The 25,080-nt window shown below is 38.5% G+C and overlaps 1 protein-coding gene across 1 annotated transcript; it reads right to left on the bottom strand.

Moving 5' to 3' along the window:
* Positions 1–6,652: 6,652 nt before the first annotated feature.
* paqr7a (progestin and adipoQ receptor family member VII, a) lies at positions 6,653–13,662 on the bottom strand. The gene is made up of 2 exons (XM_041807974.1): positions 13,563–13,662; positions 6,653–9,317 (listed from the first exon to the last, which is right to left on the bottom strand). The coding sequence occupies exon 2, from the start codon at positions 9,278–9,280 to the stop codon at positions 8,216–8,218; it is 1,065 nt and encodes a 354-aa protein (XP_041663908.1). The 5' UTR covers positions 9,281–9,317; positions 13,563–13,662; the 3' UTR covers positions 6,653–8,215.
* Positions 13,663–25,080: the final 11,418 nt, after the last annotated feature.

The raw sequence follows: 25,080 nt of genomic DNA, 5'->3' as shown, positions 1-25,080 counted from the left end.
GATCAACAGGAGACTTCTGAATGCTACCTACTGAGGTAGCATGGGGTTGTGCGTACGAACGCAGCAGTCCAGCGCTCCATCTCTAGCAGCAAAACAAAGCCCTACACTTACACCAGAACTGACAGCATAGCCACAGAGTTTACATCTTTACTGATGAAGATTATCCAAAGAACGGGGCGCTCGGAGACTGACAGGAGGAGGACATGGAGCAACACAACACCTACAGCCAGTGGGGAGGAGGCAGTAACGGCATTGTGCTAGAAGGTGAAAGCGGGGCAAACAAGCCGGGCTGCAGGCTAGGCTAAGAGCGGCCCCACACAAACATGCCATGCTCAGCATCTTCCTCCCGGATGCCCGCTCCCTCACCAGCAGGTTGGATGACGTAAGGCTGCGGATTTCTAACCACTGCTTGAACAACTGTGTTTGCTGCTACAGATGAGACTGCCAAACGTAATTTTGTTGGATTTTTTACAAATGTATGTACTGACAATAAACGACTATCTATCTATCTATCTATCTATCTATTACTCTAGGGATAAGAGCAATGAAAGTTTTTATATTGCAGACATAAACACTACAGGGAAAAGGTCATCTTGCCTTGACGTTGTTTAACATTAACCTTCATTTGAACTGAGGAAAAATGTACTTTGTTACGTTTTAGCACCCTTTTCTGAGTAAAAAAAATAAAAACTAAATAGGAAAAAGAGGAAGTCCAAACTTTCTGTCAACAATATGAAATTGACCAGATGTTTGACTCATGCTGCATCACAGTCAGAGGCATTATATCAAGAACAATATCATATTTGTTTTTTGTTATTTTGCACTCATTATAAAAATGTTCACTTAATCAAACAACCTGGTTTAAAAATCATATTCTCTCTTGGAGTTTTTACACTCATGAATCAGGAAAGATAATATTTTACTTCAAAACTGACCACTTTAAACCACATAGAGTGAATTTTAAATCACCTTCTACTTGGGCTCATTCATAGGCCAGTAGTTTTAATTCTACTTAAGCAAATTTTGACTTGAATACAACATTCCTGTCCTCTCTTTTCAGCTGGATATCAGTCATCGTAGGTTAAAACAAAAAATAGTCTGAGACTCCTTCTATGAGCAGTGAGCTTGATATAAATGTGTCTTATTCATGACCACTTGGGGGCAGCAGGTACTCTGTTCTTTGTTCATTCAAGCTGGATTCCTCTGAGGAAATCTGACTCTGGATTCTGGTAGGAAACACAGTTTGAGTCAGTTTGCATATTTAGTCTATGTCTTATCTAATGCTTTGAGGGGCACATTTATGGATTAAAAATGGGACAAGTAATAGTGGTCCATTTTGTTAGTTTCATTATAATTGTTAGTTCTCATGTGCTCCTATGAAAATTCTAGATATCTTTTGATGAGTGGAAATACTGGATGATTGTGATTGTTCAGACTGAAACAATAACAATGTAGTGAATGGTACATTTTCTTAGTTTATTTCATATTTAGGGGAATGACATGTGGTAAAAGAGTCACAGAACAGGCCCAAACGTGGGACACCTGACAGGAAAACCACAGTCTTAAAACAAAGGAAATGACCCAACCACCATTTATTTCATACCATTTTACACTGATTACGTGATTCATTTCTGTGTCTACTCTGTTTTCAGGTTGTCAGACCATCTGCCAATCTGCTCTCACAGATAAGTGTCCACTGTGACCCAAGATTAACATGATTTTGGAGGTCTTAGGTCAAAGTTTAAGGTCACTAGGCCTCATGTGCACCCCTTGATTTTCAGGCCATTCTTTGTAACATGATGACTTTAGAATGCTTTAAGGGATTTTCTTCAAACTTTGTACAAACGTCGAGTCAGCAGTACTATGGGTGTTGTGTTGGACAGTTGTGGTGAAGAGGGAGCTGTGTGGGAAGGCGAAGCTTTCACGTTACGAGTTGATCTACCTCCCAACTCTCACCTATGGTCATGAACTATGGGCAATGACCGAAAGAATAAGATCACAGTTACAAGTGGCTAAAATGAGTTTTATCTGAAGGGTGGCTGGGTTCAGCCTTAGGGTGAGGAGTTCAGACATCCAGGAAGAGCTAAGAGTAGAGCTGCTGATCATTCATATCGAAAGGAGCCAGTTGAGGTGGTATGGACATCTGATCAGTATGGCTGGGTGCCTCCCTTTTGAGGTCATATAGGCATGTCTGGATAGGAGGAGACCTCAGGGAAGGCCCAGAATGCACTGGAGGATTATAAACCCTGTCTGACCTGGGAACGCCTTGGGATCCCTCAGATGGAGTTGGAAAGTATCACTGGGGAGAAGGATTTTGGGGTTGACTTGCTCAGCATGCTACCCTGGTAAACCACTGTAACACACCAGAACTAGATGATGTCTGAAACAGTTCTGAAGTCTCTCACATTACCCAGCTTTGAGGGAAAAAGTTCTTCCCATTACTCTCAATTTGCTACGATGCTAAAATGGTATCTACTTCAATAATTTACTGCATTAGAACAAATAAATGCAATGTGGGATTTAACTCAGGAGTGAAAAAAAGATTTAGTTGTTACATAATAAGCCTGTTTGATAGTCTCTGCAGCCCAGTTGTTGAACCTTCTTTTGTTGTTGTCCCATGGCTGCAGACTAACAGCCACATTCAGACCGACTTAGGCCCTTAGTAAAAAGAAAAAACACAACCCCTTATTCCTTTGAATGAGGAAAGCCTGGTGATGCACTTATGGTGCCAATGAACAGAGCAGAGCGCTCTGGAAAAAAAAAAGAAAAGAAAAAGAAAAATCACAGTTTGTTCAGACAAGTTGACCCAGCTCTGCTGATGGCAGACTGCAACATAACGTCATCTGGTTAAGGCCAGGATATGGCTAAAAAGCAAAAAGGTAATCTCTTTGGAGAGGTAAAGAGTGATAGGAAATGATTCATTTGATGTTCCAGTTATATTTTCAATGTTTTTTTCCAATTACACAGGATGCTGCTCCCCACATTTAGGCCTGAAATGGATGTTTAATGTTCACTCAGAACAGAGAAGCAAAGAACCCTTTGTAGTTGCTGCTTGTCTGAGGTTACAAATTACTTAAACATATGCACAGCGTCACAGGATCAAGTGTATCCATACAGTATGTAAATAACAGCTGAGGCCCTGCCAGGAAGAACACTGTTTAACTGGTTACCATGGAGATAAATTAACTGCTGTGAGACATACACAGAAAAACAGACCTCAGATCTACCATCCTGTCTGTGCTGCAAAGATCATCAGAGTTTACTCTCATTTCTTTCCTTTTTTTTTACAATCACAACTTGAAAGCAACATGGTTTGATGTTTTTAGGTACAAAACCTGATGATTTTTTTATCGCAGTGATAGGAAAAAAAACTTTTATTCTGTGCAAAGTGAGTTATGCATCTCAGTTTGAAGCTTTTAGTCCTAAGTCAAAACAAAAATGAAAAGAAACAGGAAAGTAGAGCGTCCAGACTAGGGGTGTCCAACCTACAGTATGGCCCAGGAACCAACTGTGGCCCATTTTCTATTTTTAATCAGCTTGCAGTAACTTCTATAATCAAAATAAAATAAAATATGGCCAATATTAAACCATGACCTAGAGATGGTCTTTGTTGTACTTCTTGGTTTTGACACTAGGTGGTGCTGACTCAAGGTGACAACATCAATGGTAAACTCAGACATTTGCAAAGTAACTACCCTCCTCACTAGACTTGAGTGCGGCATTCGATACAGTTGATCATGCCATTTTAATTGAACGTCTCCAGACCTGGGTTGGTGTCAAGGGATCTGCACTTAGTTGGTTTTGTTCCTACCTCTTAGACAGAACCTTCGCGGTCACCATGGGTAACCACACATCGTCCACCTCTCATATTACCTGTGGTGTACCGCAAGGTTCTATTTTAGGTCCACTTTTATTCTCTGTTTACATGCTTCCTTTAGGTTTTATCATAAAACGACATAACCTGTCTTTCCATTTTTATGCTGATGACACACAGATATACCTTCCGCTGAGACCTGGTGATTTTACTAGCCTGGCTGCTGTTTTTAACTGTCTGAAAGATATCAAATGTTGGATGGCCCTAAGTTTTTTACAATTAAATGATTCAAAATCCGAAGTGATTTTTTTCAACCACCCAAACCCACAGACTCCTCAGATCCAAAGCTCACTCGGTCCACTGTCCTCGAACATCACCACCACAGCTAGAAACTTAGGAGTTACCTTTGACACTAACCTCACCTTTGAAAACCACATTAAAACAGTTGTACAGTCCTGCTTCTTCCACATTAGAACAATCTCTAAAATCAAACCCATCCTGCCCCCTGCTGATCTAGAAAAAATCATACACGCCCTCATATTCTCCCGCTTGGACTACTGTAACTCCCTTCTCTCCGGCATCTCCAAAAAATCCCTATCCCGCCTCCAACTGGTCCAGAACACAGCAGCTAGGCTTTTAACTGGTTTTAACAGACGGCATCACATCACACCTATCCTTGCTTCCCTCCACTGGCTTCCTGTCACTTTTAGAATTGATTTTAAGATTTTATTGATCACTTTGAAGGCTCTCAGGGGTTTAGCCCCAGGTTATATCACTGCGAGGCTGACCCCTTATGAGCCTTCACGCAGCCTTAGATCCTCAGGCGGGGGGCTCCTGGTCGTTCCAAAGTCGAGACTCAAAACTAAAGGAGACAGGGCCTTTGCTATCAGGCCCCCCCGACTTTGGACCTGCCCGAGGAGATAAGGCTAGCAGATTCAGTAACATCTTTTAAATCACTCCTTAAAACTCACTTTTATAGAATTGCTTTTATGTGACACTTCCTTTAACCTATTTTTATTTTCACTCTTTTTTCACTTTCTTTTTTCACTCATTTTTTCACTTTCTTTTTTCACTCATTTTGCTGTTCTTACCCCCTTTTAATCCTTGACCTTTACATACATTGCAACCTCAGTATCCTCTATTTTTAATATTTTACCCATTCCTTCTTTTCTTTCTGCTTTTAATTTTCTCATTTTTGTTTTATTGCCAATGATGTGATGTCGTCGTCTTAACTGTATGTATACAGTTTTACGCTCATTTCTTATCATACTGTCTTTTCCTGGATAATTTCATCTTTTAGTATTTTAAATACCCTCAGGATCATCTACATACTTCCTGTTCCTTTTAACTGTGCAGTTTTCGTATTCTTTTGTGTTTCAGTCCGTTTTGTTTCTTGTTTGACTACCAAGACTTTTCTGTCAGGTTTATTGCTGATTTGTTCTCTGTTTTTTGTGAATCCCTGGGTTCTTGTTGCTGTCATGTCTGTTAAAGCACTTTGTAAACATTTGTTTTTAAAGGTGCTATATAAATAAAGTTTATTATTATTATTATTATTATTACTAAGGCTCCTGACATACTGACAATCAAATAACAACAGTGTCTCAATACAAAACGCCCAGAGTAATAAAGACAGTATGACATCATTCTCATTCTAAACAGGGAGCAATTCAGTGGTAGCCAGAGCTGACCAGGGACCCCTGATCCTAATCAATGATTGGCTATTTATTTTTTTGGCCATTAATGAAAAGCTCTGATGGGTCCTGTTTATCTTTTCAAGCACTGTTACTTAGCATATTTTAATCCACGCTGGATTGATTTTAGCGACTTAAATAGCCAGCGCTGCCCCTTATCTCTGATTGTGTTTGTGATTTTCATATATAGGATCTCAAAGGTGCAGCCAGGGTTAGAAGGGTTTCTGGTTGGGTGACCTCAGAATTTCCTGTTTTTCGCAGATGATGTGGTTCTGTTAGCTTCTTTGGGCGGGGACCTCCAGCATGCGCTGGAGTGGTTCATAACTGAGTGTGAAGCTGTTGGGATAAGGGTGAGCACCTCCAAGTCAGAGGCCATACTTCTCTGCCAGAAAACAGTGGATTGCTCCCTCTGATTTAGGAGGATGTCTTTGCCCCGAGTGAAGGAGTTCAAGTGTCTTGTTGTCTTGTTCGCGTGTGAGGGTAGAATGGTACGCAAGATCAACAGGCGGCTTGGTGCAGCATTGGCAGTATTGCAGACATTGTACCGCACTATTGTGGTAAAGAATGAGCTGAGCTGGAAGGAAAAGCTCTCAATTTACTAGTCGATCTTCATTTCAACCCACATCTATGATCATGAACTCTGGGTACAGCCGCTGCTCCTTCATCTCAAAAGGGCCAAGTGAAAACAGCTTGATGACCCACTTACTGGTACTGATCCCCCAGATGAGAACCACTGTCTTAGGGGTAGCTAAGAGCATATTGTACCAAAACTTAAAGACATAAAGAGCACAGTGTTCTTTCAACAACAAGCAAAAGTCTGCATGTTCCTGATAATGCTGCTGATAAAATTCAGTTATCTATGTAGTTTCATAAGTGCAACATCTCTTAAAATTTAGTAAAACAAAAACAACCAAATGATTTGCATCCATGTAGACTTCATCATTCATTTTAAGGCATGTTTAATGTTTTGTTGCTCAAAGAGAAAGGAGTAACAGGATATGACACAAAGGCAAAAAAAGTCAAGATATGAGAACGTCATTTGCTCCTAATGGCAGTCTCAGAGTCTCAGTTTCCAAGAGTTGTCTATAAAAGTTTATATGCAATTTGGCCAGTACTTGTGGCATTATCAGCTCTTAAACAATACATCACCATGGTACCTTTTATTCTTTAACAGATCACTCATGTAACAGCCATGTTAACGTTTCCCTTTTAACTCAAGGGGCACAAACAAGATTTCCAGTAAAACACAGTACAGTGATTGATGACATCCTAACATAAAAAAGCATAACACTTACATTCTGTGTGTCTAATATCACATGAATCTGTGTAAAATAGATCCCTTTAAAAATATCCAACCTTCTTCTATGCAATCTAAAGGCAGTGCATTTTTAAAAAATTACTGTAAATACTTTTTTCAAGCTAAATGTAACATTGAATGTGCAAACAAAAGGCAATCAATGTACAAAAAGGCTCCTTATGTTACCTTGTCATTACTTGGTAAAGTGGTAGATTTTCTTAATGTTACTGCATAGAAGTGCCTAAATCTTCACTCAAAAAATAGTATTTTTACTATAAATACTCTGCCACAATCTGTGCCAGTGTTTTAATTTTAAATATGTAAATAATTTTAGTAGTTAAGAAATTTAAAAAATAAAGTGACTTAAATATGCCTCTTTTAAACAGAAACAAGACTCCATCTTTTTCCTAAATAAATGAATAAATATTTGTACATTTTTAGATGTATTTCCATACATTATTCCACATCATACAATGTGTGACAATTATAAAAAAAATTGATATTGTAGGCAGTGATTGTCAGTTTTAGAAATATCATTTGCTCATACATAAATCTATAGTGAAGCTAATGTGTATAGTTTCCAATAATGTACTAAAAATATAACCAGAATACTAATTCCAGTAGAGATGCCCCAATTAATCAACAAGTGATCATAACCTGCCAATACTTATTAAAAATACATGATTGAGTACTTGCTTCCAGTTAGGGATTACTTAAACCGATCACCCGTCGGTAATAATCTGTTGTCAGATGAGAGACTTTTGCACTGATGTCAAACAATGAGTTCCAGGCAGCTGTACTGCTTAAGTTCAAGATAGAAATCCTCCAATTCAAAAGTAGGGACAGATCTTCTATTTCTAGTTATTATTTTTGCACTGGGTTATTTGCACTGAATTCTGTTAATGTGTTATTGTCTGTTAAATTGTGTTATCTTATTTAAAAAAATCAGCATATTATGTAATTTTGTTGTCCTAATACTTGTTGTACTGGGGGGTTGTTTTTCTAAGATGAACAAAGTTAGTAGAAGCTGTTGACTGAATAAGGTTGACTTTTGTGCTCATTTTATCAGGTCATGCTGCCACCTATAGGAGGTCCAGGTACACTACAAAGCTGACTAGCCTGGCCAACTGTTTAACCAGCTGCTGTGGCAAAACATTAAGTATGACTGGTATCAGTGGATCTCACTCATGGATGACTGGTACTGGCAGTATATAAACATGATCGGGGCATCCCTAAGTTCCAGATCTGCTTGTTACTGTTATGAAACATCCCTACTTTTCACCTTTTTACCTTCACAGGGAAAGGCATGCAGTGAATATAATTAGTACCCTTTGTATGAAAGTATTAAGAGTAAGGGAAGGAAAGGGCCATGATTGATTCAGCAAACAGTTCTTCAAACATCTACTATGGCTTTTACTTTGACTTGTTTTTATAGTTAAATAGTTGTCTTACTTTCGTCAGCATGAAGGCAACAATCAGTGCACATACAACCAAAGTGAGCACATACAATCCTACAAACAGAGCAGACTCACCGCTCCCATGGAGACCTGAGTACAGCTCTCTACGACCTATAAAGTCAAGGTAGGAGGCGTGGATCTGACACAGGGTGCAGCATGAGAGAAAAACATGAAATATCTGATGGCTCTGTCCAATAAAATCACACCGGCCAGGTAAGCAGGACTCCAACACAGGGAAGGTGAAGAAGACGGAGCAGCTGAGAAAGAACGCCACCTGGCCAAAGTGATAGAGAATCGCTGGGTCGCTGCTGTCTGCAGACCAGGAGAGAAGTCTTTTAGCCACAGGGCTGCTGTCCCAGATATAGGCGAGTGCAGATGGTACCACCTGGCACACCTTACGCACCCAGCTCGGTAGGCGGTGGTTGCAGTATTTGCCGTAGCAACAGCCCAGGCAGGAGAGGCAGCTGAGAAAAGTAGCTAAAGGCATGAAAATCCCTTTCATGTAGCTGTGCAAGCTCTCATCCACAGCGTAATAAAAGTGGACAATAGCACTGCCATACTGATACTGTGCCACCCCGACATAGTCCAGAAAGAAGAAGACATAGTGATACAGCTCAGATTTGCCTCCTAGTAGATGAGCTAACACACTGAATGCCAAGTACACCAATGAGGACAAAATGAGGACGAACAAAGGCCATGAATGAGGATCATTAACAAAGTCTACGGTCTCTGAAAGCTGCTTCAGCTTCATCAGAACAATTAAAAAGGCCAACAGGTGACTCCAGACGTTGATGGTCTCATTATGGCGCTGGAATAATGACAGGAAGTAGTATCGCCAGTTCTGGTTCAGTGGTCGGTATCCAGTAGAGACGAAGCGCTCTCTGAAGTAACAGGGAACCTCAACGTCTCTGACAGTGCCGGGCATGGAGGGTGCGGCCTCCGTCAGTATCCGGGGAACCTCCCTGATCTGCTGCAGGCTGATGAACAGGCGCCCGATTTTCTCCATCATGATGGTTGCCATGACAGTCAGTAGCTGGGGTATGCACAATGGCTAGTTTCTGCAAAAAGTGAAAATGAACCAAAGTTAGAGCTAATGTCAGGAACTTGTGGTTTGTGTTAACTTTGGTGTCCCCAGTGGACAAAGTGATTCCTTTTAACACCATGCTGCTTTTTAACAATCTAATTTATTACTCATTGTGAATATCTACTGCATATAATAGAACAAGCTGGATCTTCAGTGTACTGTAGGATGCCTCAACTGGAATCTACCCCGAATGGTTACACACATAAGATATTACAATGTACAACGTATTACAATGTAGAATTTATTGGCTTTGTTGCTTGAAGTTGTTTGCTTTCGTAAACCTGATTTATTGCACCTGCACTTTGAGTCTACATGGCATGGAACCCTAGGTGTGCAACTGACATTCACCTCCTCAAATAAGTGACTGCCCATCAAAAAGAAAAAGACTACAAGCCCTGTCATTGGTCCACTGGTTAGCGCTGGTGACTGTCAGTCTCTGATTAATGTGTACAGGCCCAATGTGTGTACTCTAGAGTAGGACAAATGGTTGGCGATGGCAATACAACTCAAATCTACATACTGACATCTGGTGTGCATTTCCTTATCCATGTCTCTTTCAGTAGCTGAAGCAACTGCAAAAAACCCCTCTGTCCCTTGCCTCAGCTGATGCAGAATCCATACTTTCCATCTCCTCCATTGTCCCCTCTCTTTATATCTTTTTACTGCCATATAATCAACTGCTATCTATCAGCTCCAACTCTAACATGATATGCTCTGTTTCAGATGCTGCAACAAACAGGAAATGTGGTGACCTTGCATACAAATTGAACTGTTGAAAAAGCATTTGGGCAGATTGATTGCAGAGTGATGCAGACAAACCAATGCACATGTATCTGGTGCACACAATGGCGTAGACCACTATGCTGTAGTTGTGTATTAAATTGCAATCGGTGCCATGACTATGTTAAAATACTGCTTGGAGCCACCCCCCACCCCCACCCCTGAACAATAAATTGCTTTAAGATGCAGTATGTAGAATTTCTGCACTGAGATATCTAAAATGGCCATTCCTATCTTATATATTTCAATTGAGATCTTAACAGTGTCTCAAATATTTCCTAAAATCTATAAAGACAGAGAAATTATACATTTTTATCATTGTTACTGGATGCATCCTCTCATGATGGCTGCCAAAGTTTTTAAGTTCAACTGCCTAAACTCACCTCTGTAACATGAAAGCCCCCCACACTCTGCATTTCCAGCGTGTTGTGACCAGCACTGTTCAGCTCTGCTACCTTCACAGCCTCCTTCCTAACACTACTTCTTGTTTTAAGGGAGGGATACACTTAAAAAGGCACTTCCGTTTTCATGCTGGAAGCGGTCCAAGAATGCGCGAGTGAGCTGAAGTGATGCTAGAGCGCATTCTCATTCTCAGACTGCTTTCAGGCATTAATGCAGAAGTGCCTTTTCCAGTGCATTTTTCCACCATTATGAGAAATGTATTAATGAAAATAAAATATTGGTTTTCCTGTTTAGTAAATATGCTTTATGGGAAGGGTTGTGTATCCCTAAAACAGGTTGTGACAGCGGTGCTAAATCAATACTTCTTAAAAGGTGTCGGTGACTATGTGATGCCTGAATTGATACTTTTAAGAGAAAATAGAAAGTCAGAGATGTCTTGGTATCATAGACCATTTACACTTTATTAGGTACACCTGTTCAATGCATTAAGGCATGTAGACATGGCCAAGATGACTTACTGAAGTGCAAACCAAGCATTTGAATGGGGAGGAAAGGGGATGTAAGTGACTTTAACGTGTCTTCGTTGTTGGTGCCAGGCGAGCTGGCCTAAATATTAAAGACACAGAGATTAACAAAAAAAATGAAATCGGTACAATTGAAAGTGCGCCTATCACATTTCTGATAGTCACTATTTTGCTTCTTGTAACTATGTGTGTGAAGTTTACACTATAAGATGTAGCTGAGCGTGTCTGCATTTGTCTGAGTTGTTGTCACGTTACTAGACATAAAAACTGTTCAATTCAAGTTAAAGTCTAAGCTGAGGACTGTGTAATGTGCACAACGAATGTGCCCAGGAGCTAAACTAGAGCAATAATCTGAGCAGTTCTCTGTTAACTTGTGCTGCTTTGATTGTTTGAAAGTGCTCTGATTTATGGTGTCGTTCCCACAGGGGAAAAGAGTCTTTTTGAGAACAAGTTCAGGAGAATTCCTTTTGTCATCTTAATTTCCTGCTGTAGCTGAAACAGAGGGATAACGGGACACTGGCACTGGTTACAAAGAGCTGGGGATCAGGAGACTCTTTGAAGTTTGCACTGAAGCAAATGAAACCTGCACTTAATAAAGTGTTGAACCAAAATGCAGGAAATTGTCACAGAAATATGCCAAAAACTAAGAATTTACCAAGCATACATGTCTGTTTCATTTAAAAAGTGAGGTTCTATTTGCTTATTAGCTGTATTTTAAAAGATTGTGAATTTATACTTTCACTTTGTTTGACTTTGTGGTTCTCATGTGATCCCTGTAGGTGAGACTTACAATGTGTTGTTACAACAGTCTCCCCTGAAACAGAGGTGTTGTGATGGTATTTGTGACTTTATAGAAGCCCAAACAAAGGGAGAAGCTTTATGATTATAATAGTAATAACAGAATATTGCAATGCATGTTGAAATAAAGTACGTATGAATATAAAATTCAGATCTTTCACTTTCTAAAAGGTTGCTCATTCAGTCTAAAGTGGAGGGGGCAGGTCTGGACAGACGCAGGCAGAAACACTGTCAAGTAATTTTCTCAATGAGCTTTCGTTATGAACCACTAGTCACACTATGCATGCTTTATAAAGGAGTAAAATTCATATGTTGTCTGTGTGTTTCACACATTATCCCCTTTCATAGCCTCCATGGAAAAGTATCTGGTAATTATAGTCCCACACGGGTCTCTATATCAATCACTGTTTGTTTCTTGTTTTTCCTGTAAGGCTGCAGTTGACATAGACCTGTTGATCCGGCCTAAAATTCCACAAACGAATTCATATACATTGTCAATATTTACATCCAATAAAGGCCGATATGTAGAACCAAATACTGGCTGTAAACAACGTATACAGCTATATACATATATATATATAGCTATACATACACACACACACACACATATATATATATATATATGTGCGTGTGTGTAAAGATGTGACAGACAGAACTTTCATCCAATTACACTCCAAGTTTTTTTCAAGGCTTCTGCCCTTTCCCAAACACTCTTATTAGTATTGAAGGTTTTCCAGATGGATGTGTAAAACACAAAAGATGTGTGAAACACATCTATCTGGCATGTCATGTTAAGATAGAACAAGAATGAGAGGAATTCCACTTAAAATATTTTACAAGAATTGTCTTTAGTCACAAGGTAGAGGAAAGTGATATAACACAGGGGTAAACATATTTCTGTCCCAACTTTTTTGGAATGTGTGGCAGATATCAAATTCAGAATGTGTGTATTTCAAAAAAAAAAAACTATAGAGTTTATCAGTTTGAACAATACATACCTTGCTTTTCTTACATTTAGAACAGGTGTTGTGTCCCATGAATAGTACCATCAGCTCTTATCTCTCATTTAAAGAATCTAATTTTAACCCTTTAACCTACAGCAACTCTCTCCACATGTGCACATATCAAAAAATAGTTCCAAGTCTTAAAGAGTCAGATTAAGACATGGTTTGGAAAAGTTACAGACAACTACTGAGACCCAGAAAGGTCCAGCTCCTTGCTACTTCTTAATAACATGCAGATATGAGTTCGTTTCCAGCTCTTTATCCTCAAAATAAAACCAATAAGTTTAGTTTGAATAAGTAAGACATTTAAATCATGACATTTTCGCTTGGCATGCGTATTCTTTTTAGTATTTGCACAAGAATATAGTGGAAAAGCTGGGCTGGTGTAGGTGTGGCTGCAGATTTAAGTTTGACATAAAGGCATGTTTCCCCTTTGTCGGTGCCAGTGATCCCTCGAGCACTTCTATACATTCAAATAAAGCACGCGGACGATAATTTGACATAAGGCATCGACATCTTCCGCAAAAATAAAAACTGTTAAATAAACTAAGTCGACTCAGCCCAGCCTTGTAAAGATTGCTACACTTCTTGCACTGAAGACGGGCAGTTGAGAAAAGTTGTGCAGCAGACTGAAACTAACTTCTCGCGTTCATCACATTGTCTCCCGTCCTTTTTTAAAGTTTAATAAGTGACAGCTGACGGATGACTCACCTTGCAATAACAGCTTGTTTCCTTCAGTGTCCACAGCTGAAGTGACCTCTTCTTCCACCTCCTCCTCCACCCGCACACACAAATATTCCACTGATTGAATCGTCGCTCTCAAATGAGAACAAACCAGTGCGATAAATTACTGCACGTCTAAGGTGTACATCCGGAAGTAGGAATATCAAAATAAAAGTATTTCATTTGACATGCACAAAGGAAAGGAAGAGGTGGGGAAAATGGTAGGCTCAGTCCATTTTATTTTATTAAACAGCGTCCTAAATTCAAAACAATAAGTAGTATTGAGAAGGAGGCCGCAGTGTTGAGCAGTGCTGGTCTTAATTTACTGGAAATGTACAGTGTGGGGGGTACCTATGTTTGGAAGGAAGTTTGAGCAGTTGAACTCAATATCTATGGCAGCCACCATGACAGGACACGTCCCCTTACAATTTATAATTTCTCTGTCCTTCAAAACTTAGAAAATATTTGAGATATTTTAAGACCTCATAGGAATGGTCACTTTTTAATTTGATACACATTTTCCTTGCAAAAAAAAATATCATACATATTGTATATTTAAAGTGTAGGATGCATAGTCACATAGCCAGTCTTAATTTTGAATTTTGGGGAGGCCACCACCAGTCATATTTCTATGGGTCACCCTAGGCCACCCCTTTAGTATGCCCTTAGGTACTGTAATAAAATCAGCAACTGATGCCCATCTGTTGTTTTGCATCAGTTTAATGCTATCAAGCTAGTTTATCTACCTGCTGATTCCTGAGATGCACATTTTTTGACACCTGATTAGATTTTGTATTCAAATGTGACAAACGTAAGAAGAGTGGGGGTCTTACAGTGTCTCTGGGGAGGTATAGTCACATACAGTTTGCAAAACATATCCTTCTTTGCAGACATGGCAGAATATTGAGTTTTTAAGATAAACTGATTTAAACAAGAAACAACAGACTACAACTTTTAGTTTATTGTTGCATCAAAATAAAATAACTATTTACTTTGACCACATGATAATTTATCTTAAGTATTTTGACAGAAACTCGAAAATAAATGTTATGTTGGTTTTCTCATTTAACGTAATTGGATCTGTTTTTATTTCTATTTTTTCGTCATAGAATAAAACATATGTTTTGTGTATCATCATTCAGGTAGAAATATAAAATATGATTTTCGGTCCTTAACGCCCAGACCTACTAGATGGTATGAAATAGGAGGATGGTCAGCTGTCATTTACGGCTAAAACTAAAATACAAATGCGTGCGTTATGGCCTGTACGTGGTTAAACGTGTTAGGTTTTATTTTGATGGATCGTACCGGAACTTCTCCTGTACGTAAAACTTGCTTGCCACTGTCAGATCAGTAGGAAGACGGTGGTTTGCCAAGGACAAGAAAAAAATGCCTCTAAAGAAAAAAAACCCGTGAGGTGTGCCAAACTCCGACAAGTTAGCGAGATTTACATTCAGCCTCAAAGTAGTCTTGTACTGGAAGCCATTTTCTGATATGTTTCTCGGTGTAGATTTATGATTTTATACTTCAAGCCAGACAACGAAGTCTCGGGAGTTATCCCACCTGCATTCACACTCAATCCCAATGTAGATGCAGGGAGTAGAACAGTCTTAAACTAAATTAAAGTGTTTACGTTAAAAAGGGAAAGGCAGAAAGGTAATCCGTCTGTGTGGGTGTGAACTTCTGGAACATTCTTCCTCGGTGAATCTGCCGAGGAGTCTTAAAAAACGACAGTTGTTTGTACAGACAGGACGTACAATCAATCATAAAAACTGAGGAAGGTATGAGCACACAATCTAAACATTTTAAAACTCCTCACAGGTGACATATTTTTATTTTTGGATAAATTCTCACCTTTTCTGGCCTCTAAAATCACTGTAACAGCTGTTGACGGTCAAATTTGAAAGACACCTGGAAAACACGAATGAAATCAAATAGCCTGAAAAAACAAAAACTGTGTAGCCCCCTTGACTGGACAGTGAAGTTACCCCTAAAGTAGGAGGTGTGAGGCTAGAAGGACATGCGTTTAATAAAAAAAAATATTTCAATGATATTTTTCTGATCAGAGACAGCAGTGCTACTTCGTGAGACTTTTAAACCTAAGGCGGTCAGATTTAGCCCTAGGGTTCCAACTGTACTGAATGTGAACTTACCAGTATTCCTACATATTTCCATATTCTCTTTTCTCATGAAACAGCACAGGTACAGATCTACAGTGTTTGGCTAGTTCTGTTTTAAAGCTTTGTGATGTTGTTGTGGCATATTTAATACTTGATTAAAAATGATTCCTATTATTATTATTGTCCCTCAGTAGCATTCATTGTATGATACTGTCCTTTTTTAAACTTTTTTGGGAAGTTTTTTTTTGCAAAGCATTTTTCGATGTAGTGTTTGTTATAGTCTGCCATTCTTGTCCAATTGTCTGTAAACAGCCAATTAACTGAAAATAACTTCTGCTGTTAACCCGTAGATGTGGCAAAAACATAAAATCTAAATTACAACATGGTTCAAATAAAAAAAAAAACAGCTGGGGGAGTGTTTTGAAACTAGGTTATTGGCAACAAGTCAGTGATATGACTGGGTATAAAAGAAACGTTTTATAGAGGCATTGTCTCTCAGAAGTAAAGATGGGCAGAGGTTCACCAATCTGCAAACAACTGCATCTAGAATTGTGGAACAATTTCAGAAAGACGTTCCTCAACATAAAGAAAGCTGGGGGCAGGATCCTGCAGAACCTGATGAAAATCTTGCAGGGGCGGGTGGGGTTGGCATCGCTGCAGGTGTGAGTGTGCAGACAAAAAAATTGCTGCAGGTCCTGGAACATCGGTTTTTGTAAGGGAAAGCAAATGTTTACTACGGAGCTTCACAAATGACTAGGAAAAGAGGATTTATAATGTTCTCTTACAACAAAAACACAGCAATGCCAGTCTGTAAATAATTTTTCATAAAAGTAAGTGACAGAGCAGAAAACATCTGGACTTTCTTAAAAGACACACCCATAAGGACACGTATTTTGCACGGATGGATGAGATGATACACCTGCTCCACACTCCCTGTTCGAAGTAATCGCTGTTTAAAGTTAAACTGTTCATGTTAAACAAGATAACACAGGAGATGTGTCACATGTTACTGATAGAAATCACGTTTTAATTGCCATATTTGTCAGTTAGAGTCACCAGTGCTGACATGGGTTTGTCAAAAAGACTTCTTGATGATCCCCAAGACTGTTGGGAAAATGTTCTTTGGACTGATGGGAAAAAAGTTTAACTTTCTGGAAGGTGTGTGTCCTGTTACATCTGGAGTAAAAACTAACACAGCATGTCATAAAAAGAACATTATACTAACTGTCAAACGTGGTGCTGGTAGTGTGATGGTTTGGGCTGCTTTGTAGTTTCAGGACCTAGACGATGGAGAAATAAATTCTGCTGTCTAGAAATCCTGAAGGAGAATGTCCAGCCATCAGTTCGTGACCTAAAGTTCAAGCATTGCAAGACAAATACACCAGCAATGAATGGCTTAAAAAAAATTTTTTTAAATAAAAAATAAAAGAATGTTTTGGAGTGGCCATTATGAGTGAATCCCTGCTGGGGTTCTTTGGACATGTTTCTGGTGGATTGTTGTCTTTTTTTTAAAATGAGGCACATTTGCACCATGGGTGAAGTTATCCTCAGAGTTAGAGGGCCCCTTTGTGACTTCAGGGGTTCTTAAAGGGCATATGGTGCATATTCATCATTATTACATACATTGCTATGAGTTTGACTCTCTGCTTTGTTATTTGCTGGAAACCAACATTGCAACAGATTTTCAAGAGTAACTGCAGCTCTGTGATATTCTAAAATATGAACACTTTTAAATGTGTTGTTTGAGTGTATAAAGAGTTGACCAATATTGACACTGTAAAAGTGTTGAATTTAACTTTATATTAGTTTAATTAACACTGCCAATTTTGCTGTGTATTTTACTTTTATTATACAGGTATGACTTTACCTGAACAACCTGTTTGGTGATCTATTCTCTTGTTCTCGCCTGTAAGGAAAGATCAAATTTACTGTACAAATCATCAGCAGCTACACAGTATTTTAAGTAAACTTTAAATTAAATACACTTTACTTTTATTTGAGTAGATTTATAGACCAGTAATTTTACTTTAACATAAGTAAATGCACAGCACAGACTCTCGGTTTGTAGGATTGTTGAAGTGGTATGCTAAAACCCTCCTAACTAAATGTTTACAACAGTTTTAAATGTATTCTTATATCCTATCATAAACACATGTCTACAGAGCTTCAGCTTTTCAGCATTTCACGCCCTCCTCCCTCCACCCATTTATCTCTTAAACATTTTAACACACTTCCTGTTTCCAACCACACTCTCTTTCTCAATAACTGCGGTTCCTGTAATAAAGTCTAATTTTATTCACTCCATTTTAAGCTCTTGTTAGGAAATGTTGCATGAGATAAAATATAGTATCTTTAATGATATATTCAAAACAAACCTCAAGTATTCCATAATTAACTAATTCATGGCCTTGTCTTAACGTGAAAACCTTTTTTTAACATTTGTGCACTTTTAATTATCGCAGGTGACAACTAACTTAATATAGGGCTCTTTTATGTCAAGCATTTTCTCCTCTCAAATATGTGTGCTTGATTGAAGGAGAATGGCTTTTTGAGCTTATGTATGCTAATAAAAGTGAAGATAAATTTAATCTTGAGCCTTGGGTCTTAAATTTTGCCTAATTTTACTGATAGGTCCTGAAATGGAAGATACATTCAAGTGTTAAAACAGAATCGATATCAGCATGCACTGGTAAAATAGGGATATAGTACAAATCAGCAATGGTAAAACACTGTAAATACTTAAATGGCATGGATTTGTAAGGTGTATTTACACCTAACAGTCCTTGTGCAGGTACAGGTAGAAAGGTGTGGTCAGTCAGTCCTAGTACCACTGCTCCTGTGTTGTTTGTAGTTGGTTCAGGTCGGGGCAAGTTTGCTTTAATTCTCCCCTCTAATTAGATCTGTAATGGGCCCATAGTTTTCTTTAACTTGTTAAACTGGTTTTTCAGAATGAGCATTGTTCTGGAGCACTAGTCCCTGTAACTCTGCTGCGTCTCCACAAGGGAGCAGCATTTCGTTTTGGAACCATGTTGTGGAGCGCAGGAGGCTCATTGTTCAGTCAAAAACAGATTACTTGTAAATGCCTTATAAAACACATTTTTGACTTTATTTGTTACCCATAGGTACCCATCTATAGGTTTGGAGTCTGTCCTAAACACATCAGACATGGCATGGTATGATAAAAGGCATACTGAAATGATTAGAGAGGCTTCTATTTGAGAAACAGGATATTTACAAATCGATGCCAATGGGTTTGGCTTCATTTAAATCAAACTAGAGCAGAAAAACCCTCACATTCTGCTGTCATTTATCAGTTGCTCACTTAAAACCCCTTTTAAAGGCAAAACTTAGATGTGATCCCCACTGGTAATTCTGTCTCTAAGTATGTTAACATGCAAAGTTACGTCAAATTACAGTCATTTCCAATATTTAACTATTGTCCTTGTTAAACAACCCAATTTTAAATATATATATATGTATATGTATGTATATATATAATTTTTTTTTTTTTCACAAAACAAACAAAAACAACATATCAGATGTTGAAACTGAGACATTTTTACATGAGAAATATTAGCTCATTTTGAATTTAATGGCATGAATGAACACATCTCAAAAAAGTAGGGACAGTAGCACTGTGTATTATCCCCTCTTCTTTTAACAACAGCCTCTAAGCAACTAGGAAGTGAGGAGACCAATCGCTGGAGTCTTGGGAGAGGAATGTTGTCCCATTCTTGTTAGATGCAGGTAAGCCAGTTCAGCACCCAGTCACAAGACACAGCATCTGAGGTTTCCAAATAGAATTTCAAATTTTGGTTCATCTGACCACTAGAACGTTTTTCCTTATGGCTTCTTCTTTGCATCATACAGCTTTAACTTGCATTTGTGGATGGCACACAATGATTTCTGGACCGTTCCTGGACCCATGCAGGGATTTCCAGTGCAGAATCATGCCTGTTTTTAAATTTGTCACATGAGGCCCTGAAGATAACGCAAAACCAATACTGACCTGCTGTCCTCTGACCATAGAGATTTCTGCAGGTCTGTTTTAATGACAGGGGGACAGGGGTCTCTTAGAAGAATTTCAAATTTTGATTAATCTGACCACAGAACAATTTTCCATTTTGCCTCAGTCCATTTAAAATGAACATTGGCTCAGAGAAGATGGTGGCATTGCTGGATTGTGTTCACACATGGCTTTACAGCTTTAACTTACATTTATGGATGTCACTGCAAACTGGGCTGACAGACATTTAATTCTGGTAGTGTTTCTGAGCCCGTGCAGTGATTTTCAGTACAGAATCATACCTATTTCTAATGCAGTGCTACCTGTGGGCAAAAAATTGCCTCCAATACTGACCTTCAGTCTTGTCCCTTGTGCACATAAGTTTCACCAGCTTCTCTGAATCTTTAAAAAGTATTATATACTATAGATGGTGGGATATTCAAAGTCTTAAGGAATAATTTTCTGAAATTGTTCCAAAGTTTTGGATGTAGTTTTTTACAGATTGGTGAACCTCTGCCCATCTTTACATCTTTACTTCTGAGAGGCTCTGCTTCTCTAAAATGTTCATTTTATACTGAGTCATGTTTCTGACCTAGTACCACTTACTTTTCTGGCCTTTTGTTGCCCCGTCTCAACCTTTTTGAGATGTGTTTCTGCCATCAAATTCAAAATGAGTTATTATTTTCCATGAAATCGTCAAATGTCTCAGTTTAAACATCTGCTGTGTTGTTTGTGTTTCATTGTGAATTTAATGTGGGTTTATGAGATTTGCAAATCATGCTTTCTGTTTTAATTGTACATTTTACACAGCACCCCAACTTTTTTGGAATTGGAGTTGCAATATACAGGAACTAGGGTAAAAACAATCCATTAATTGAAGTTTCAAACAACAGCTCCATATATTTCATGCCCTTTGCTTAATTTCTTCTGCTTAAGCCAGACTACAGTGCTCCTTCTGCTACATGTATGCTGTTTGACTTCCAGGTTAAAGCCCAGCAGGGGGCTGTGGAGCATCTGCAGAACCTCTCGTCCTGTTTGGGCCTAACTGAGGTTTATATTCAGGATGAAATCATCAACATTATCAGAATCAGAAACGGGGATAAAAGAGCTGGGGAGAGACGTGCAGAAGAGTGCAACAGGCTGGATTCAAACCCCGGCTTACTGCATACACGGGGCTCCCTTAAACCACTAGGCCACCTGCACCAATAGACTGATTGTTTAATCAGCTGGCTTTCTTGCAGGCTGTTTGTTGCTTTTTGCATGGCACACTGAAATCCTCTTTTTAAGTCATTAGAAAGTCTGAAGATACAACATGGTGGGACTCACAAAATGTATGTGATGTCAGTTAATGACATCTCTGGTCACAAGATGAGGTTGTTTGTCCAGTTTGATGGAGAGAGTCTGGATGGACCCCTGTAACCTTGTTCATTCTACAATGTTGTGATGATGCTCCTGCCATTATTTTATGTTAAACTCACTGGGAATTAGATTTGGGTATGTCTGTTAAACTTTAGGTTTTTAAAATCTATTTAAAGCTTTTTATCTTTTCCATTTACAACCAAGATGGACTGTTTTCAACCAGAAAAATGGGCAGGTTTGGCATAGAGCTAATTATATGGGATGGATCACTCATAAGCCTCTGTATTCACACTTGTTTCGTAAAGAACCACTGTTTCTGTTGACTAAAAATATTGTCCCAGAAGTAAGAAAGTCTGGTAATTTGATTCCAGATGTTTTTGTTTAGAAGCAAGGACAGGCTGAAATAATCCAGAGATAATTCAAACTTCCTGACAGGGGTCTCTAAAATGCTCCGCCTATTTTTGTGTAAACATGAAAGACATGCATATTATTCCATAATATTTTATTCTTCTGGCCCTTTTAATTTCGGGTTTTTTTTTCATTCTTTCCATGGTGGAAATTTCCACATAAATTTCAAATTAGTCAAACAACCACAAACTAATCACTACACACTGTTCCCTGTCCTGTAGATTTTTTCAGGGAAAATCCCTGAGGATTTATTCCCCCTTGTCCAGTTTAAAATTGTTCCCTTTGCCACATACATCTGCTTTAAGCTGAATGACCTCCCTTTCCCCTCAGAGATGTAAAATATAACGCTTAAAGTAGGCCTGAACAGAAAATCACTTTCACAATATGCACAAATTACTCCGAATCAATGGATTGATTGATTGTGGGAGGTGTATTAGTGTGTTCTTATTAGTGACACAACATTTCTTGAGGCTTTGTTGTCCATGAATGAAAAGCTCTTATGGGAGCTGTTTGAGCACCATCATTTTCTGTAGCTTAAAATTAAATGAGCTGTGTTTTCCTCTGTCTTCATTTAGGCTCTTTTTAACCACTTAAAATGTCAACTTTCTACCATCTTCCCTCTTTTATGTGACTTCTCTGCTACATTCACAAGCGTGCTTCTAGAAGTGTTAAATTAAACCCACATTTGACTCTCCAGCTGGGTGATTTCAGTCCAAGGAACTGTATGGGACACTCGTGGACACTTGACATTTTCCTTTAGAAACCTTTTGACTGAAGAGGATAACATGTCATCGAGTTAGAGTCCCTAAAGCAGCACATCTCTGGCCTAATTGGGTTGGATGGTTCAGCCAGATATTGAGGTGGCATTTTGCCGGAGAATTCCCTCAGCTCCCCGATGATGAGTCCAGTGTGCCTTCGTTTATCAACGTCTGCCTGCTTTTGCTGAGTAGTTTGTTTTTGCCCTTCGCACAATATATCACCTGTCACATCTAATGGGACCCAGTATGGAGTACACAAGGCCCCAGCAGATCCCTTGGGTTCATCTTTGTTTCCTTTTCTACCATTGCCATAGATAACTCCTTCGATGGCTGCAGCCCTCCGCCTCCGCTGTGCTCGAAAGCTCCCTTTGTGCTGGCAAGAAAAGGAAAGAGTCTTTTTGCAACTGGATAGAGTCCAATTAACTCTGAGTTTTTTGTTTCAATTAAGTATTATCACTATAATACTGATCATCTCGTTTGTAGGCCTGTTTGAATTTGATGACAGCAACACATCTAAAAAAAATAGGGACGGAGCAAGATAAGGCTTGAAAAGTAAGCGGTAGCGATTAAAAACAGCTGAGAGAGTACTTTGAAACTTACTAGGTTAGTTAGCAAGGTCAGAAACATGACTGGGTGTAAAAGGAGCATTTTAGAGAGGCAGAGCCTTTCAGAAGTGAAGACAGGCAGAGGTTCACCAATCTGTGAAAAAATGCTTCTAAAAATGTGGAACATGAATGTCTCTGGAAATCACTGTCTGTCAACCCATTTGGCCACTCCATCCACAAATGCAAGTTAAAGCTGTATCACCTAAAGAAGAAGCCATATGTGATCATGATCCAGAAATGCCACTCTTCTCTGGGCTACAGCTCATTTGAGGCAAAATGGAAAACTGTTCTGTGGTCAGATTATTCAAAATTCTTTTTGGGAACCACTGAAACCGTGTCCTACAGACTAGAGAAGAGAGGGACCATCCAGCTTGTTATCAGTGCACAGTTCAAAAGCCTGCATCTCTGATGTTAAGGGGTTGCATTAGTGCCTATGGGGTAAAACTTCTAGAAAAGCCCTATCATTGCTGAAAAGTATAAAGCAATATATGCTCCCGTTCAGACAACATTTCTTTCAGGGACAGCATTGGTTCGCAGTTGAAGGGGTACTGAACTGAATCATAAACAAGAAAAAATGGAAAGAAAACCCAGGAGTGTTGAGTAGCTTGAATCCTACATACATCAGACAAGAATGGGACAACATTCCTCTCCTAAGACTGCAGCAACCGCTCTCCTCACTTCATAGATTTTTACAGACTGTTGTCAAAAGAAGAGGGGATGCTACACAATGGTACCATAGCCCTGTCTCTTCTTTTTTGAGATGTGTTGCTGCAAGCAAATTCAAAATGAGAAAATCAAAATATGAAAATATTTAAGAAATTGTCATTAAAAAAATGAGGAGACATACCTTTAAGTCTTAACTCTTGTCTGTGTTGCAAATCCAAATAAATATGTCATTAATTTAATGTCCGTAATGACAAACTTGATCCAACAACACAGGAAAAAAAACACGACTAGATTAAACCAGTGACATTAAGTCCAATATTCCTTATTCTTTAACTGTATTTATGAGAAAATTCTAATTTTCATAATTGGCACAAAAATCAAAGATCAGAATTGACACTAACCAAAACTACTTTGTAAAAGGTCATGTCTTTAAAGACAACTACTATTCTGATTCCATCAGTATCTGTACACTGTTTGGACAGTTACTGCTTCTCATCTACACTCATCTTAGCCATAGCTGACCTTAAGAGGATTAACAATGATAAAGAAGATTAAAATCACAAAATCTTGATGCCATTTTAGTCAGAATACTGTAAGATACAGCTTTGAATATAGTTTTTCAAAGCACTGTTGACACTGGTGCCACTGATCATAATGGTCTTACACATAAAGGTTACACCAGCCACATTTTTCCAGAGAAATTAATTTCACTACATGGAATCAAACCACATGCTATTAATCAGGATATACTCACTACATTATAATAGTTAATCTGTTTGTGATCTACTTTTTTTTTTTTTTTTTCAATTTCCTGATTTAAAAAAAAGCTAACACCAGTGACCCTATCTAAAAGTGTCATGTGAAATCAAGAGATAGATTTGAACATTTTCTAAAAGATTGAAAGGTCAGTGGACTTTTCCAGGACATTTCTACATAGGTCATTAAGAAAATGGGACATGGAAGTCAGGTGATCCTCAGCATGATTTTAATTTCAAATTAAATGACCCTTTTACAATATGATAACAGCAGTGACGTGACTCTGAGGGATGGTTACATTTATGATATGGTTTATAATTATTATAACTTGTTAAAATAAAACATATTTAAAAATGAATTACTCAAAAGGTATGACTATTAAAATAGAAAATAGTTTGATAATAAAATACCCCTACCCCCCACTCATGAAAAAAAAAAACGTATTTGTTATTTTTCATTTTCCAAGTGAAATATTTCAGTAAAGACCAGGGACAGAAAAATGCACACTTCTCAAGAATGACCCACAGGCTACATAAAAAAAACTTCCCGTGGTTGTTCTGGGGTGACTTACACCTTAAATATTCAATTTCAATTTCAATATTGAATAAAAATAAAATAATTTTATGTCTTAAGAGCCAGGGTGTGTTGAACATGTTTAATACATTCATGATTCAGTAGGAGACATCTGGCTGATTGATACTGAATCAAAACAGAAATGTACGTCATGTGACTGAAAGGGCTTAACCGGACATTTTTAAGTGTATTATTTTACTCCACTTAAATGCTCACCGGAGGGAAATTAACAGCAATGACTGTGGACTGAACTAA

Source organism: Cheilinus undulatus, linkage group 16 (assembly GCF_018320785.1).
Source record: "Cheilinus undulatus linkage group 16, ASM1832078v1, whole genome shotgun sequence".
Classification (NCBI taxonomy): Eukaryota; Metazoa; Chordata; class Actinopteri; order Labriformes; family Labridae; genus Cheilinus; species Cheilinus undulatus.
Note: the sequence above shows the minus strand (reverse complement) of the source record. Positions and strands in the feature narration are given on the sequence as shown.

Bases quoted from the DNA above. Each gene is read 5' to 3' on its own strand.
- paqr7a (XM_041807974.1), bottom strand. From the start codon at position 9,280: ATGGCAACCATCATGATGGAGAAAATCGGGCGCCTGTTCATCAGCCTG.